The sequence below is a fragment of the Lolium perenne genome, chromosome 1 (assembly GCF_019359855.2).
Source record: "Lolium perenne isolate Kyuss_39 chromosome 1, Kyuss_2.0, whole genome shotgun sequence".
NCBI lineage: Eukaryota > Viridiplantae > Streptophyta > Magnoliopsida > Poales > Poaceae > Lolium > Lolium perenne.
Genome location: NC_067244.2, coordinates 211,745,609 through 211,765,019, shown reverse-complemented (window position 1 = coordinate 211,765,019; position 19,411 = coordinate 211,745,609). Strand labels below are relative to the sequence as shown.

The window sequence follows — 19,411 nt, the reverse complement described above, 5'->3', positions numbered from 1 at the left end:
GCTGAAAGGCGTTAAAGAAAAGCGCTTATGGGAGACAACCCATGTTTTTTTACCTACAGTTCTTTGTTGTTATTTTGTGTCTTGGAAGTTGTTTACTACTGTAGCAACCTCTCCTTATCTTAGTTTTATGTTTTGTTGTGCCAAGTTAAGCCGTTGATAGAAAAGTAAGTACTAGATTTGGATTACTGCACAGTTCCAGATTTCTTTGCTGTCACGAATCTGGGTCTACCTCCCTGTAGGTAGCTCAGAAAATTAAGCCAATTTACGTGCATGATCCTCAGATATGTACGCAACTTTCATTCAATTTGAGAATTTTCATTTGAGCAAGTCTGGTGCCATTTTAAAATTCGTCAATACGAACTGTTCTGTTTTGACAGATTCTGCCTTTTATTTCGCATTGCCTCTTTTGCTATGTTGGATGAATTTCTTTGATCCACTAATGTCCAGTAGCAATATGCAATGTCCAGAAGTGTTAAGAATGATTGTGTCACCTCTGAATATGTTAATTTTTATTGTGCACTAACCCTCTAATGAGTTGTTTCGAGTTTGGTGTGGAGGAAGTTTTCAAGGATCAAGAGAGGAGTATGATGCAACATGATCAAGGAGAGTGAAAGCTCTAAGCTTGGGGATGCCCCGGTGGTTCACCCCTGCATATATTAAGAAGACTCAAGCGTCTAAGCTTGGGGATGCCCAAGGCATCCCCTTCTTCATCGACAATATTATCAGGTTCCTCCCCTGAAACTATATTTTTATTCCATCACATCTTATGTGCTTTTTCTTGGAGCGTCGGTTTGTTTTTGTTTTTTGTTTTGTTTGAATAAAATGGATCCTAGCATTCACTTTATGGGAGAGAGACACGCTCCGCTGTAGCATATGGACAAGTATGTCCTTGGTTTCTACTCATAGTATTCATGGCGAAGTTTCTCCTTCGTTAAATTGTTATATGGTTGGAATTGGAAAATGATACATGTAGTAATTGCTATTAATGTCTTGGGCAATGTGATACTTGGCAATTGTTGTGCTCATGATTAAGCTCTTGCATCATATGCTTTGCACCCATTAATGAAGAAATACATAGAGCATGCTAAAATTTGGTTTGCATATTTGGTTTCTCTAAGGTCTAGATAATTTCTAGTATTGAGTTTGAACAACAAGGAAGACGGTGTAGAGTCTTATAATGTTTTCAATATGTCTTTTATGTGAGTTTTGCTGCACCGGTTCATCCTTGTGTTTGTTTCAAATAAGCCTTGCTAGCCTAAACCTTGTATCGAGAGGGAATACTTCTCATGCATCCAAATACTTGAGCCAACCACTATGCCATTTGTGTCCACCATACCTACCTACTACATGGTATTTTCCGCCATTCCAAAGTAAATTGCTTGAGTGCTACCTTTAAAATTCCATCATTCACCTTTGCAATATATAGCTCATGGGACAAATAGCTTAAAAACTATTTTGGTATTGAATATGTAATTATGCACTTTATCTCTTATTAAGTTGCTTGTTGTGCGATAACCATGTTCACCGGGGACGCCATCAACTATTCATTGTTGAATTTCATGTGAGTTGCTATGCATGTCCGTCTTGTCTGAAGTAAGAGAGATCTACCACCTTATGGTTAAGCATGCATAATGTTAGAGAAGAACATTGGGCCGCTAACTAAAGCCATGATCCATGGTGGAAGTTTCAGTTTTGGACATATATCCTCAATCTCAAATGAGAAAATTATTAATTGTTGTTACATGCTTATGCATAAAAGAGGAGTCCATTATCTGTTGTCTATGTTGTCCCGGTATGGATGTCTAAGTTGAAGAATAATCAATAGCGAGAAATCCAATGCGAGCTTTCTCCTTAGACTTTTGTACAGGCGGCATAGAGGTACCCCTTTGTGACACTTGGTAAAAACATGTGCATTGTGATGATCCGGTAGTCCAAGCTAATTAGGACAAGGTGCGGGCACTATTAGTACACTATGCATGAGGCTTGCAACTTATAAGATATAATTTACATGATGCATATGCTTTATTACTACCGTTGACAAAATTGTTTCATGTTTTCAAAATCAAAGCTCTAGCACAAATATAGCAATCGATGCTTTTCCTCTATGGAGGACCATTCTTTTACTTTCAATGTTGAGTCAGTTCACCTATTTCTCTCCACCTCAAGAAGCAAATACTTGTGTGAACTGTGCATTGATTCCTACATACTTGCTTATTGCACTTATTATATTACTCTATGTTGACAATATCCATGAGATATACATGTTACAAGTTGAAAGCAACCGCTGAAACTTAATCTTCTTTTGTGTTGCTTCAATGCCTTTACTTTGAATTATTCCTTTATGAGTTAACTCTTATGCAAGACTTATTGATGCTTGTCTTGAAGTGCTATTCATGAAAAGTCTTTCCTTTATGATTCACTTGTTTACTCATGTCATATACGTTGTTTTGATCGCTGCATTCACTACATATGCTTTACAAATAGTATGATCAAGATTATGATGGCATGTCACTCCAGAAATTATCTGTGTTATCGTTTTACCTGCTCGGGACGAGCAGAACTAAGCTTGGGGATGCTGATACGTCTCCGACGTATCGATAATTTCTTATGTTCCATGCCACATTATTGATGTTATCTACATGTTTTATGCACACTTTATGTCATATTCGTGCATTTTCTGGAACTAACCTATTAACAAGATGCCGAAGTGCCGATTCTTTGTTTTCTGCTGTTTTTGGTTTCAGAAATCCTAGTAAGGAAATATTCTCGGAATTGGACGAAATCAAAGCCCGGGGGCCTATTTTTCCACGAAGCTTCCGTAAGTCCGAAGATGAAACGAAGAGGGGCCACGAGGCAGCCGTAGCATAGGGCGGCGCGACCCCTGCCCGGCCGCGCGGCCCTATGGTCCGGCCCTCGCGCCGCCTCCCGACTTGCCCTTCCGCCTACTTAAAGCCTCCGTGACGAAACCCCCGATCGAGAGCCACGATACGGAAAACCTTCCAGAGACGCCGCCAACGCCGATCCCATCTCGGGGGAACCCGGAGATCGCCTCCGGCACCCTGCCGGAGAGGGGAATCATCTCCCGGAGGACTCTACGCCGCCATGGTCGCCTCCGGTGTGATGAGTGAGTAGTCTACCCCTGGACTATGGGTCCATAGCAGTAGCTAGATGGTTGTCTTCTCCCCATTGTGCTATCATTGTCGGATCTTGTGAGCTGCCTAACATGATCAAGATCATCTATCTGTAATTCTATATGTTGCGTTTGTTGGGATCCGATGAATAGAGAATACTTGTTATGTTGATTATCAAAGTTATATCTACGTGTTGTTTATGATCTTGCATGCTTTCCGTTACTAGTAGATGCTCTGGCCAAGTAGATGCTTGTAACTCCAAGAGGGAGTACTTATGCTCGATAGTGGGTTCATGCCTGCATTGACACCTGGGATAGTGACAGAAAGTTCTAAGGTTGTGTTGTGCTGTTGCCACTAGGGATAAACATTGATGCTATGTCTAAGGATGTAGTTGTTGATTACATTACGCACCATACTTAATGCAATTGTCTGTTGCTTTGCAACTTAATACTGGAGGGGGTTCGGATGATAACCTGAAGGTGGACTTTTTAGGCATAGATGCAGTTGGATGGCGGTCTATGTACTTTGTCGTAATGCCCAATTAAATCTCACTATACTCATCATGATATGTATGTGCATGGTCATGCTCTCTTTATTTGTCAATTGCCCAACTGTAATTTGTTCACCCAACATGCTGTTCGTCTTATGGGAGAGACACCTCTAGTGAACTGTGGACCCCGGTCCAATTCTCTTTACTGAAATACAATCTACTGCAATACTTGTTCTACTGTTTTCTGCAAACAATCATCTTCCACACAATACGGTTAATCCTTTGTTACAGCAAGCCGGTGAGATTGACAACCTCACTGTTTCGTTGGGGCAAAGTACTTTGGTTGTGTTGTGCAGGTTCCACATTGGCGCCGGAATCCCTGGTGTTGCGCCGCACTACATCCCGCCGCCATCAACCTTCAACGTGCTTCTTGACTCCTACTGGTTCGATAAACCTTGGTTTCTTACTGAGGGAAACTTGCTGCTGTACGCATCACACCTTCCACTTGGGGTTCCCAACGAGCGTGTGCTTTACGCGTCATCACTGTTCGTTGCCGGCGCATGCTCGGAGTTGCTGTTTGTTGCGGGGCATTTGGGGCTGCTGTTTGTTGCGGAGCGTTAGGAGCTGCTCTCTGCCTGCGCATGCTTGGAGTTGCTGTTGTTGTTTGTTGCGGCGCACTACTGCTTGGTTGCTGGGCATTCTTCTTCTTTCGAACCTTTTGTAGTTGGACAAACTCTGCTCTCATCTCCTTTATGTGCCTGCGAGCAATAGCTTCCGCTTGATCTGACTCACTACCTAATTTAGCCATTTGCACAAACGATGTCGACAAGTTTGCAAACCGCACTTTCTGACGTGACTGTTCGGGCATCACATCATCTTGTACTGGCCCAGTATGCATAGGCACATACTCTACTGCTTGCTGAGTCCATCTGCGCATGATGAACCTCTCCGGTATCGCATTAATTCCTACATGCGTGAACACTTTTAGCACGTGGTGTAGGATAACGTTGCATAGAAAACAAAAATTTTCCTACCGCGAACACGCAATCCAAGCCAAGATGCAATCTAGAAGACGGTAGCAACGAGGGGGTATCGAGTCTCACCCTTGAAGAGATTCCAAAGCCTACAAGATGAGGCTCTTGTTGCTGCGGTAGACGATCACTTGCCGCTTGCAAAAGCGCGTAGAAGATCTTGATCACGATCGGTTCCGGCGCCACGAACGGGCAGCACCTCCGTACTCGGTCACACGTTCGGTTGTTGATGAAGACGACGTCCACCTCCCCGTTCCAGCGGGCAGCGGAAGTAGTAGCTCCTCTTGAATCCGACAGCACGACGGCGTGGTGTCGGTGGCGGTGAAGAAGTCCGGCGGAGCTTCGCTAAGCTACGCGGGAGATATGGAGGAGAGGGGGGCGGCTAGGGTTTGGGAGGGGGTGGCCGGCCACTTCAATGGGGCGGCCAGCTTGTGGTCTTGGGTTGGCCGGCCCCCTCCCTTGGCCCCTCATTATATAGGTGGATCCCCAAGGGTTGGTGTCCAAGTCTTCGAATAAGACCCGAACCAAAAACCTTCCATAAGAGGGGGAAACCTAGCCCAACTAGGACTCCCACCAAAAGGTGGGATTTCCACCTCCCATGTGGGGGGTGGCCGGCCCCCTAAGGGGGAGTCCACTTGGGACTCCTCCCCACCTAGGGCTGGCCGGCCATGGAGGTGGAGTCCCTTGTGGACTCCACCTTCCTTGGTGGTTTCTTCCGGACTTTTCTAGAACCTTCTAGAACCTTCCATAGAACCTTCCGCGACATTTTAATTCACATAAAATGACATCCTATATATGAATCTTATTCTCCGGACCATTCCGGAACTCCTCGTGATGTCCGGGATCTCATCCGGGACTCAGAACAAATATTCGAACTCCATTCCATATTCAAGTACTACCATTTCAACATCCAACTTTAAGTGTGTCACCCTACGGTTCGTGAACTATGCGGACATGGTTGAGTACTCACTCCGACCAATAACCAATAGCGGGATCTGGAGATCCATAATGGCTCCCACATATTCAACGATGACTTTAGTGATCGAATGAACCATTCACATACATTACCAATTCCCTTTGTCTCGCGATATTTTACTTGTCCGAGGTTTGATCTTCGGTATCACTCTATACCTTGTTCAACCTCGTCTCCTGACAAGTACTCTTTACTCGTACCGTGGTATGTGGTCTCTTATGAACTCATTCATATGCTTGCAAGACATTAGACGACATTCCACCGAGAGGGCCCAGAGTATATCTATCCGTCATCGGGATGGACAAATCCCACTGTTGATCCATATGCCTCAACTCATACTTTCCGGATACTTAATCCCACCTTTATAGCCACCCATTTACGCAGTGGTGTTTGGTGTAATCAAAGTACCTTTCCGGTATAAGTGATTTACATGATCTCATGGTCATAAGGACTAGGTAACTATGTATCGAAAGCTTATAGCAAATAACTTAATGACGAGATCTTATGCTACGCTTAATTGGGTGTGTCCATTACATCATTCATACAATGACATAACCTTGTTATTAATAACATCCAATGTTCATGATTATGAAACTAATCATCCATTAATCAACAAGCTAGTTTAAGAGGCATACTAGGGACTTCTTGTTTGTCTACATATCACACATGTACTAATGTTTCGGTTAATACAATTCTAGCATGATATATAAACATTTATCATAAACATAAAGATATAAATAATAACCACTTTATTATTGCCTCTAGGGCATATCTCCTTCAGTCTCCCACTTGCACTAGAGTCAATAATCTAGTTTACATTTGTAAAGATATAACACCTTGGCCTTCCGGTGCTTTATCATGTTTTGCTCACGGGAGAGGTTTTAGTCAACGGATCTGACGTGCTCAGAACCGTATGTATTTTGTAATTCATTTGCGTCTCAACGCGTCACTCATTTCCAAATGAGTCGGCATTTAATATGTTTGGTCTTCTGGTGGAACCTTAATTCCGCGGTCTGAAATATGTCACTAATATTGTCACACACAATATAGCTTCAAAGTTTCTGACTCTGTCGGAACTACACCAAGTTCTCAAAGAACCTCTTGACTTAACATCCTTTGTCATTGTCAAAATAATGACATACTCTGCCTTCTTTTGTAGAATCCGTCACAATATTTAGAACTCTTCTAAATCTAGCATAGACAACTTCTAGCTCATTGTGCTACCTTTTAAACAATACTTAGTCTAATTTGAGATTGAATTTACATTTTATATGTGACAAAACCAATATCGGTGTAACACCTTACAGCGATTTGTTTGTCATTTCTTCATACAAAAATATATATATCCTTAGTTCTTCTAAAGTACTCAAGGATATTCTTACTGTTGTCCAATGATCATCATATGAATCATTCTGGTATATGCTCATAACACTTTATAGCACATGATATCTGATTGTGTACATATTATTCGTGATCTAAAATCACTCATGTGTTTTTACTCATCGAGTGTCAGACACACTCAAGTCTTGTTAATCCTTCACATGACAAGAACATTTTCTTAATATTTCTATATTGAACTACTTCAATATCCATTCTATGTACTTTGACTTAAACTTATTATGTGTTTCAATCTATCTTTATAGATCTTGACACTAGATATGTTTCAGTCCATATCCTTTCATTGAAATTAATTTCTCAATGAAACCTTTTAATCAAGTATATAATTACATCATTTATAACCAACTATATGTCACCTACATAAAGTATTATAAATATGTCTTAGCGCTCCCACTTAATTTCTTGCAAATGCAAGCCTCTTCATCGTCTCTGATGAAATCAAAAAACTCTTTGACTATTTCATCTGGTGAAGATTCTAACTCCGTGATACTTACTTCATCCAATTGAAGTTCGTATACTTATCTAGTATTCCACGGACCAGCAAAACTCTTGGTTGTATCTTGTATACACCTTTAATACATACTTCTGATAAGTAATGTATTTTGCCATCATACTAACATATCTCATAAAAGAAATATGTAGTGATTACTAGAATAATCCACATAGACTATAAGCATTGCTACGGAAGATCTAATCTTGTTGTAGTCAACTATTTGAACTTTGTCGTAAACAACTTTTCGACAAGTCAAGCTTCTTCAAGGATATTTCATCCAAGTCCATCAATTTTATAGATCCATTTACTTTCAAAAAATATTCATCTATCTTGGATTTCATGGCGTATAGCCATTTTAACGGAGTCAGGGCCCATCATAGCTTCTTTGTTTGTAGTTGGTTTATCATTGTTCATAATCAATCCTTTGTCCACAAATCATTTATTTGATCACAAAGTAAACCATACCTACAAGGTTCAATATGTACTTCGATTTCCATGGCTAAAACACTTTGTAGTCATGGGAGCCATGATCGTCGTGGTCGCTTCCGGAATCAATTTCCGATGCTGCGCTACACTGATCATTATCCTCAGGTTCATAAACCTTATCAAATTATATTGTCCTCCCACTCAAATACTTCACTAGAAACAATTTCTTGGAAATAAGAAACATTGACAAACACTTTTGTCTTTGTCTACATAGTGGGAAGAATTCCCAATCAATTCTCTGGGATAACCAACAAAGATATTCATCCGATTTTGGTTGTAAACTTATTTACTTATGCTATGCATACCAAAATTTTAAGAAAAGACTAATAGGATTCATACCCATACCATAACTCGTATGGTGTCATTTCAACGGATCATGATGATGCTCTATTAAGTGTAAAAGCGGTAGTCACTAAGGCATAATCCACAAAAATATAATGGCGTCATAATATTTTATCTCATCATTAATCCAACAAGGTTTGGATACATCTCTCGGATACTTCATCATCACTATGATACTCCAAGAAACGTGAGTTGTAGAACAATTTCATAACTCTTTTAGATGTTCACTAAAAACTCGTAATTCAAATATTTCCACCATGATCCAATCATAGATATTTGACTTTTCTATTACGATGATTTCCACTTCATGCTGAAATTTATTTGAATCCATTCAAAATGTTTCAAACTTTTCCTTATTGAATATATCCACATATATACTCAATTCATTGTTTGAAAGTTTTCATGAAGTAGAAGAATCTCCCTTTTACAACTATGCCCAGTGAACCACATACATCATCATGTATTTTTCACTAAGTTAGTTGCCCGTTCAACTTTTGGCCTATGAACGGTATTTTAATCATTCTCTTTAGAAAAGATTTGCAAGCGCCAAATGATTCAAAAATCAAATGACTCCAAAAATCCATTTGCATGGAGTTCCTTCATGCGTTCCTTTCTAACATGACCTAAATGGCGGTTCCACAAATAAGTGGAATTCAAATCATTTGCCTTATGGCATTTTAGCGTCAGTGTTATGTATGTGTGTTTCACCATTAAGATTTATAATAACTTATCCATCGTACATGGAGTAATGTCATATTTTAAACAACTCATTGTTTTTATTTGACCAGAGCAAAATAACAATTTATTAAGCTCTTTATTATAAATTCTAAGGGCTAGATAGAATGCCAATGACGAACATAATAACACTTTATTTTTGTTCCTGACGTGCATTCCTATCATATTCCTTGTCAGTCACTTAAGCCATTATATTCTTGTATTGCGTTGTTTTGTATGACACTTCATACCAACCAATATAGTACTAATACCCAAGAATTTCATAGTGTGAGTTAACTAGGAATACAACCATAGCATGTATATCATTTATATACACCTGAGCTAGACTTTCTAGTCTTCTCTTTTCTTTTTGCAAAAATATCTTTTGCAGTTTCTCTTTTAGCTTTCCTCATTATTCAGAAAAACACTTCAACATTAATAACTTCTAGGTTTGTTGGTCAAATACCAATAACCTTGAGGTTCTTACTTTGAAGTTGATCATCATATGACAAGTGTTCCAGATTTCACTATTAGTAACTTTGTAATATGATGAACAATTTCACTCATAATTTTATCCATCATATCATGACGACTTTCCGAGACCATGTCTGTACATGCTAGGCTCGTAAAGTTTTAACCTTGGTATTTGCATGTGCAAATCTAGCTTGCACCCGTTTTATGCACACGTAGAATCTATCACACCCGATCATCACGTGATGCTTCGAAACGACGAGTCTTAGTAACGGTGCATATTTAAGGATGGTCACTTCATGGATATGCGAATATCGTTAGTGCCCCAATAGTTGGAGGATTGTGACGCCTTGCGTCTTCAACCTTCGTACATTCCCATAAAACTTATGAGTTTATGTAGTCTCACCAAACTTTATTCTATCATCTTGCAATAAGGTCTTAGATATCACATATATCTCATACCTTGATTATTTCTGAAAACTAAATTTTCAGCTCCTTACTTTTCAAACAGATTTGAACTTCAAGTTTCATGGAGACAAGATAACTTTAGGTACTAATTGAAATCATAGCTCTTTGAATCAACAATGTGAGGTTTACTAAAAGTTTGCAATAGGACTTAATCAATTCTTGATTCTTTAACAATACGGTACCAATCCGTAAAGTTTCTTGTCTGATTTTAACAGTATTTCTATCTCAATTACAAGACTAGCGCATGGTAGAAAACGGATGCCAATACTACAAAATTAATTCAAAATACTACTCAGACTATGTTTATGATAATTAGTTCATATTTTAATCTAATTACTAATGAACTCCCACTTAATATAACATCCCTCATAGTTGTTAAGTGGTACACGATCCAAATTCACTACACCAAAAACCGATCATCACGTGAGATGATGTAGCTTCAATGGTGAACATCAACATGTTGATCATATCATCCATATGACTCGTGTTCAACCTTTCGGTTTCCGTTGTCCCGAGGCCATGTCTGTACATGCTAGGCTCGTCAAGCAAACCCAAGTATTCCGCGTGTGCAACATGGCTTACACCCGTTGTATGTGAATCGTTGAATCTATCACATCCGATCATCACGAGATGCTTCGAAACGACGAACTGTTACAACGGTGCATACGAGGGAAGAACACTTTATTATCTTGATATTAATGTGAGGGATCATCTTATAATGCTACCGTCGCGATCTAAGCAAAATAAGATGCATAAAAGGATTAACATCACATGCAGTTCATATGTGATATGATATGGCTCTTTTATCTTTGCGCCTTCGATCTTCATCTCTAAAGCACGGACATGATCTCCATCATCAACGGGCATGATCTCCATCATCGTCGGCGTAGCGTCAAGGTTCATGACGCCGTCTTCATGGTTGTTCACCTCATGTAGCAACTATTACAACTACTTTGAAATACTACTCAACATGAAACTTAAAGACAACCATAAGGCTCCTGCCGGTTGCCACAATACAATAATGATCATCTCATACATATTCATCATCATATCATGGCCATATCACATCACCAAACCCTGCAAAAACAAGTTAGACGTCTCTAATTTGGTTTGCATATTTTACGTGGTTTAGGGTTTTCGAGTAAGATCTAATCTACCTACGAACATGAACCACAACGGTGATACTAATGTTGTCAATAAAAGAGTAAATTGAATCTTCACTATAGTAGGAGAGACAGACACCCGCAAAGCCTCTTATGCAATACAAGTTGCATGTCGAACGAGGAACAAGTCTCATGAACGCGGTCATGTAAAGTTAGTCCGAGCCGCTTCATCCCACTATGCCACAAAGATGCAAAGTACTCAAACTAAAGATAACAAGAGCATCAACGCCCACAAACCATTGTGTTCTACTCGTGCAACCATCTATGCATAGACACGGCTCTGATACCACTGTAGGATAACGTTGCATAGAAAACAAAAATTTTCCTACCGCGAACACGCAATCCAAGCCAAGATGCAATCTAGAAGACGGTAGCAACGAGGGGGTATCGAGTCTCACCCTTGAAGAGATTCCAAAGCCTACAAGATGAGGCTCTTGTTGCTGCGGTAGATGATCACTTGCCGCTTGCAAAAGCGCGTAGAAGATCTTGATCACGATCGGTTCCGGCGCCACGAACGGGCAGCACCTCCGTACTCGGTCACACGTTCGGTTGTTGATGAAGACGACGTCCACCTCCCGTTCCAGCGGGCAGCGGAAGTAGTAGCTCCTCTTTGAATCCGACAGCACGACGGCGTGGTGTCGGTGGCGGTGAAGAAGTCCGGCGGAGCTTCGCTAAGCTACGCGGGAGATATGGAGGAGAGGGGGGCGGCTAGGGTTTGGGAGGGGGTGGCCGGCCACTTCAATGGGGCGGCCAGCTTGTGGTCTTGGGTTGGCCGGCCCCCTCCCTTGGCCCCTCATTATATAGGTGGATCCCCAAGGGTTGGTGTCCAAGTCTTCGAATAAGACCCGAACCAAAAACCTTCCATAAGAGGGGAAACCTAGCCCAACTAGGACTCCCACCAAAAGGTGGGATTTCCACCTCCCATGTGGGGGGTGGCCGGCCCCCTAAGGGGGAGTCCACTTGGGACTCCTCCCCACCTAGGGCTGGCCGGCCATGGAGGTGGAGTCCCTTGTGGACTCCACCTTCCTTGGTGGTTTCTTCCGGACTTTTCTAGAACCTTCTAGAACCTTCCATAGAACCTTCCGCGACATTTTAATTCACATAAAATGACATCCTATATATGAATCTTATTCTCCGGACCATTCCGGAACTCCTCGTGATGTCCGGGATCTCATCCGGGACTCCGAACAAATATTCGAACTCCATTCCATATTCAAGTACTACCATTTCAACATCCAACTTTAAGTGTGTCACCCTACGGTTCGTGAACTATGCGGACATGGTTGAGTACTCACTCCGACCAATAACCAATAGCGGGATCTGGAGATCCATAATGGCTCCCACATATTCAACGATGACTTTAGTGATCGAATGAACCATTCACATACATTACCAATTCCCTTTGTCTCGCGATATTTTACTTGTCCGAGGTTTGATCTTCGGTATCACTCTATACCTTGTTCAACCTCGTCTCCTGACAAGTACTCTTTACTCGTACCGTGGTATGTGGTCTCTTATGAACTCATTCATATGCTTGCAAGACATTAGACGACATTCCACCGAGAGGGCCCAGAGTATATCTATCCGTCATCGGGATGGACAAATCCCACTGTTGATCCATATGCCTCAACTCATACTTTCCGGATACTTAATCCCACCTTTATAGCCACCCATTTACGCAGTGGTGTTTGGTGTAATCAAAGTACCTTTCCGGTATAAGTGATTTACATGATCTCATGGTCATAAGGACTAGGTAACTATGTATCGAAAGCTTATAGCAAATAACTTAATGACGAGATCTTATGCTACGCTTAATTGGGTGTGTCCATTACATCATTCATACAATGACATAACCTTGTTATTAATAACATCCAATGTTCATGATTATGAAACTAATCATCCATTAATCAACAAGCTAGTTTAAGAGGCATACTAGGGACTTCTTGTTTGTCTACATATCACACATGTACTAATGTTTCGGTTAATACAATTCTAGCATGATATATAAACATTTATCATAAACATAAAGATATAAATAATAACCACTTTATTATTGCCTCTAGGGCATATCTCCTTCACGTGGCAGCAAAGAATACCATCGCGCTGATACTTGCAGCAATCACAGTTGTAGGCACCACCACTACCATTTACATAGTAGTTTCTGGACCCATAAGGGTAGCATCTGAGGTTGTTAGGAATTAACTCATACATGTTTGTTCCAATCACTTGCACATCGTATCGACCAATAAGTCCAAACTCCAGCATGAACCTGTGGAAGATGTCCCTTGTATAAACTGCCATCGCATGCTTTTCTATCGGGAAAGTTGTTCTTGGCTGAACCTCAAGCTCATCTGTCATGTAATCATTGTTGCCCTTCTTACCCAATATCTTGGCTTGAATTTTCTCATACTGCCTCACAAAGTGCTTGATTGAATTTTTTTGGATTAATGCACCGCTTTAAAACAGTGTTGGATCCCTCACTTCTTTGAGTTGACTGCAAGAAGGGGAAGAAGCGATCCCTGAAGTAACATGGAACCCATGTATGAGCATTACTCTTCAACCAATTGAATGTTTCGTTCTGCGACAATTCCCATTTCTGAATCAGTTCTGCCCAGTTTGCTTCAAATTCTTCTACAGTCATACTCTCGTCAACACATTCATTGAAATCTTCAGCCAGGCCTGGATGTCGTCCTAGGAATGATCCAAGTTTCTCATTAGCTTTCTTCATTATGTGCCATCTGCAGTTTCGATGGCAACATAATGGAAAAATAGCAGATATTGCATTCCTCATAGCCCAATCTTGGTCTGTAATTATGTTGGTTGGTTGCTTCCCTTTCATTGCTTTCAAAAAGACGCGGAACAACCATTCAAAATTGTCTTCTTTTTCATCTCTTAGGAAACCACAACCCAACATAAATGACTGCTCATGTCTATTTATACCAATGAATGGTGCAAACGGCATGCTAAATATATTTGTACAGAAAGTAGTGTCGAACAAGATGCAATCATGGTATGCTTCTGCATATGCTCTTCTTGCCAAACTGTCAACCCAAAAAATGTGTTCAACTCTGTTTTCTGAATCAAAGGAGAATTCGTAGAAGAATTCTGGGTCTTTTTGCTGCAACTCTTTGAAATACTCAAGTGTGTCACTTATGTCAAGCTCTTTGTTCTCGCTTCTGAATGATGACCTCAAGTTTGATATTGTTCTCGGGCCATAGGGTACAATGCAATCTTCACCATAAAATTCAGACATCACCTCCATCATGCGTCCTGTAAAAAATGTTTTTGCACAGTACAAGTTAATTATGTTTACTTCAATTTATTTGCGTACCTTTTAACCTACATTGTTCCTTATTTCATAAATTCAACTCTACCAAGTTAGAAACTAAATCACATACTACCCGACATATCTTTTTGGATAAGTGACGCACTGTACTTATCACATGTTCATAAAATCTGCCCAGCATACACATGCACAAGTAAATTGCAGACTACTGTTGCCTAAGTTGCATTCCACAGTAAACTAATTTGTTTTTATTTCCTCATATTGATGTAGTACTTAGTAGCACATATTACTACAAACTATAAGCTCATGAAGGCATAGAGGTTGGCATACAAACCTGTGTCCAAGTTGCAGTTGTGAAGGCATCTTAGAAATTCTTTCTCATCTCTTGGAATTCCTCTGTGAGATCTCAAGTATTTTATCAAAGATGGTTTCACAATCATTGGATGGTTATGCTCTGCAATAAAAAAAGTGACCTCCCACTTGTTGTTAATCAATTTCACAAACATCCTAGCTCGACACTTTGTCTGCTTGATGGTTTCTCTCTTTCGCTTAACCCCAAACTTGCTGGCAGTTTTCTTCCTTTTTGATGGTCCAGCTTCCTGTTCCTCATCATTATCATCGTCAAGCTGAACAGGGCTAACATCTTCAGTAAATGCCATCTTTTCTTGCTCTATTTGTTCCTCAGTTTTTGGTGCGCGATACTTGTTGCACACGAACTGCTGCTTCTCAAGCTCATTTGTATGTGCTTTCTTTTTTGATGTATTATTCTTGATAGAGAATCCCAATTTTGCAGCATAAGCATGGTAGTGAGCTCTTGCATCAGCTAGGGTATCAAATCGCATACCAATAAAAGGTTCCTGAGGACTGGACAAAATTTCTTCAGTGATTCCAATTGCTTCTCCATCACTTCCACCTTCAGCAAAATCAGGGTTGGTGGTGGTATCTGTAGGAAAAGTTGTTGTAGGGAAGTTTTGGTTTCCAACAGATGTTGCTTGCTCTCCGTTGTGTTCATGTCCCCTGCCACTATATCTGTCAGAATTACCAACCACAGCTTCATGGACATCAAGATCTGGGTCCTGGGATTCGCCTACAACTGGTTCTGGGACAACTTGAGTGCAAAAAAGCGGTTCCACATCGTCCATTTCAACATCTTCTGTAGGTGTAGCATTAAGATCCAAGCCTGACATCTGCGGAATGATAATCTAAGTTAGCTTTTCAGTTTTTTTGACAAAATTCAATTCCATGCAAGATATAGAAGAAATTTGGATACATTTTCTCATTGTGACAGCATTCTGATTACTAGCAACTATTTTTTTGATTTTTTTCTTTGTCATGATGCAGATAACTGTGGTGGCAGCATGAGTAAAGAAGCTAAGAGAAGGTTCCTACTTCGACACCCGCAACTTCATGCCCAAAGTCAGATAAGACAGATGCAGATAACTATCAGTGCTCACATTTTGCAAGTCAAGCTAGCTACTTTTTGGCAAGTCAAGTCTTTTTAGTTTGAGATTGAGTTGGAAAAAGATGTCTCCAGAAACATCTTCTACAAATGCTTGATCTTCGGCTAGTTTCTAGTAAATGCAAACTACTAGCTATTATCATCACCTGCATATATGTTGCAACTTGGGGGAGTTGAAACTTGCACCCTTTTCTAGCTTTTCTACTTGCACCTGTTACTATGATGCTTTTACAACTATGCACATCAAAGTTTTGATGTTCTCTACTTGCAACCTGTTACTATGATGCTTTTACAACTATGCAGATCAGGGTTGCACCCTTTTTTAGCTTTACTACATGCATGTGTAGATTTTCTCTACTTTTTTGTTTGCAATCTACTGAGTTCTTTTTTCAGCATACAAAGGAAATCCATTTATCTGCAAAAGGGTGGGGGTGTGGTGGGTGGGTTATTCTGTAGATGCACTTGTCATAATCTATAGAGAGATAGGGAAGGCACAGATCTGGAAATCCCCTATAGCTTTTGCTCCTGGGAATCCCTTTGAGTTTTGCTCCTGGAAATCCCCTTCAGTTTTGCTCCAGGGAATCCACAGATCTGGAGGATGCTGAAGTTGTAGCTAGCAGGGGCTGGTGATTTCTGGTTAAGAAAAGTACCTTTTTGATCTGGAGGATGCACGGATTTGAAGCTTTCAGATGCCTGCTTTGCCTGATTCAGGGAGTTTTCATGGAGATTTTGCAGGGAGGAAGACAGATCTGGTGTGTTGTAGGAGGAAGAAGGCTGTAGGGAGGAGGAAGAGAACGGGGGTGAGGAAGACTTTTTTTTTCTTGGATCTGGGGCTGGTCGGTGCTTTTGTTTTTGGGCTGGGGCATCTGGGCCGAAATTCCCGCTCGGGAGACAAGTTCCCGCTCATTAAATTGCACCTTTCCTTTTTTGGACGTGGGAGGATGGTCCCGGGGAAAACTTTCCTTAAATGGAACGGGGGCTGGAACGGCGTACCAGGCCCTCGGGGGCTCGCTAGTCGCGTCCATATTTTTTTTGTAAAATTTCAACACCTAAAATAAATAGAAATTAGCTATACGGTAATTAAAATAAAAATAAAATGATTCATACCGTACAATTTAAATAAAATAAAGTTTAAGTAAAGAAGGACCCTCCATTCTCTGTCTTTCCTTGGACTTTCTTCTTCTAATCTTCGAACCTCCATGACTTGGAGCGGCATTGTTTTGCTCATACATACGCCTATAATTGTATAAGATAAGCAAGGATTGTCTAGTGCTTGATACGCGTACAGCACGCGTCCGTTGGGAACCCCAAGAGGAAGGTGTGATGCGTACAGCGGCAAGTTTTCCCTCAGTATGAAACCAAGGTTTATCGAACCAGTAGGAGCCAAGAAGCACGTTGAAGGTTGATGGCGGCGGGATGTAGTGCGGCGCAACACCAGGGATTCCGGCGCCAACGTGGAACCTGCACAACACAATCAAAGTACTTTGCCCCAACGAAACAGTGAGGTTGTCAATCTCACCGGCTTGATGTAATAAAGGATTAGATGTATAGTGTGGATGATGATTGTTTGCAGAAAACAGTAGAACAGTATTGCAGTAGATTGTATTTCAGTATAGAGAATTGGACCGGGGTCCACAGTTCACTAGAGGTGTCTCTCCCATAAGATAAACAGCATGTTGGGTGAACAAATTACAGTTGGGCAATTGACAAATAAAGAGGGCATGACCATGCACATACATATTATGATGAGTATAGTGAGATTTAATTGGGCATTACGACAAAGTACATAGACCGCTATCCAGCATGCATCTATGCCTAAAAAGTCCACCTTCAGGTTATCATCCGAACCCCCTCCAGTATTAAGTTGCTAACAACAGACAATTGCATTAAGTATTGCGCGTAATGTAATCAGTGACTACATTCTTGAACATAGCACCAATGTTTTATCCCTAGTGGCAACGGCACATCCATAACCTTAGAGGTTCTTGTCACCCCTCCAGATTCACGGAGACATGAACCCACTATCGAGCATAAATACTCCCTCTTGGAGTTACTAGCATCAACTTGGCCAGAGCATCTACTAATAACGGAGAGCATGCAAGATCATAAACAACACATAGACATAACTTTGATAATCAACATAACAAGTATTCTCTATTCATCGGATCCCAACAAACGCAACATATAGAATTACAGATAGATGATCTTGATCATGTTAGGCAGCTCACAAGATCCGACAATTAAGCACAATGGGGAGAAGACAACCATCTAGCTACTGCTATGGACCCATAGTCCAGGGGTAGACTACTCACACATCACTCCGGAGGCGACCATGGCGGCGTAGAGTCCTCCAGGAGATGATTCCCCTCTCCGGCAGGGTGCCGGAGGCGATCTCCTGAATCCCCCGAGATGGGATTGGCGGCGGCGGCGTTTCTGGAAGGTTTTCCGTATCGTGGCTCTCGGTACTGGGGGTTTCGCGACGGAGGCTTTAAGTAGGCGGAAGGGCAGGTCAGGAGGCGGCACGAGGGGCCCACACCACAGGGCCGCGCGGCCAAGGGGGGCCGCGCCGCCCTAGGGTGTGGCCACCTCGTGGCCCCACTTCGTCTCCTCTTCGGTCTTCTGGAAGCTTCGTGGCAAAATAGGACCCTGGGCGTTGATTTCGTCCAATTCCGAGAATATTTCGTTACTAGGATTTCTGAAACCAAAAACAGCAGAAAACAGCAACTGGCACTTCGGCATCTTGTTAATAGGTTAGTTCCAGAAAATGCACGAATATGACATAAAGTGTGCATAAAACATGTAGATAACATCAATAATGTGGCATGGAACATAAGAAATTATCGATACGTTGGAGACCTATCAGTGCTCATCTTCATCGGCGGCGGCATTGGCTTCCCCCTCCATAAAATGATGGTTCATCATCTTGTCGTCTCTATCCATAGTATATGAACCAAACAACAAAGCAATCAATCAACCGAACAATGGAAGGAACTAAAAATATCTAGAAATGAATCCCGCCGAGGCAAACATACGATCACCTTGCGTGCAAGCCAGGCGTGTGAAATCGCTGCGAATCGAGAGGAACGGCGAGAGGCAACCGGGGTTTGGTGCCCAGCGCCGCTGGACTATTGGCGTTCAGAGGGGACGACACTGACGATGGCGATCTCTCATGGATGAGAGAGGCCTTGAGCCATGAAAAATACATGGTAGTGGGGGAATGTGTTGGGTCCCTAGCTAGTGGAACATGCATGTCCATATCCTATGTGGCGGCTGTTTCTGGTTTTCCCCGGAGCGCCAAGTGCCTCCCTATGGGTTGGGGTGAGCCTAGGGACCGCGCACATAATTGTGCCGTGTTGGACCTAAGCCTCCTTTGGGGTTGTGGATGAGCGTATTTTTCTATCTGGTACCCCAATATCCCTTTGGGGAGAGAGGACGCACTTAAAAATACTCTTAGCGTTGTGGTTTAAAAACGAGTGTTTGCTCCATTGCGCCTAAATTTTGAACAT

The 19,411-nt window shown here is 41.5% G+C and overlaps 1 protein-coding gene across 1 annotated transcript; it reads right to left on the bottom strand.

Moving 5' to 3' along the window:
- Window positions 1-13,564: 13,564 nt before the first annotated feature.
- Window positions 13,565-15,633, bottom strand: LOC127336981 (protein FAR1-RELATED SEQUENCE 5-like). The gene is made up of 2 exons (XM_051363843.1): window positions 14,781-15,633; window positions 13,565-14,430 (listed from the first exon to the last, which is right to left on the bottom strand). The coding sequence occupies exons 1-2, from the start codon at window positions 15,631-15,633 to the stop codon at window positions 13,565-13,567; spliced, it is 1,719 nt and encodes a 572-aa protein (XP_051219803.1).
- Window positions 15,634-19,411: the final 3,778 nt, after the last annotated feature.

Coding starts and splice junctions, on each gene's coding strand:
- LOC127336981 (XM_051363843.1), bottom strand. CDS start 15,633: ATGTCAGGCTTGGATCTTAATGCTACACCTACAGAAGATGTTGAAATG. Junction 14,431..14,780: donor CAACTGCAACTTGGACACAG/GTTTGTATGCCA, acceptor CATTTTTTACAG/GACGCATGATGGAGGTGATG.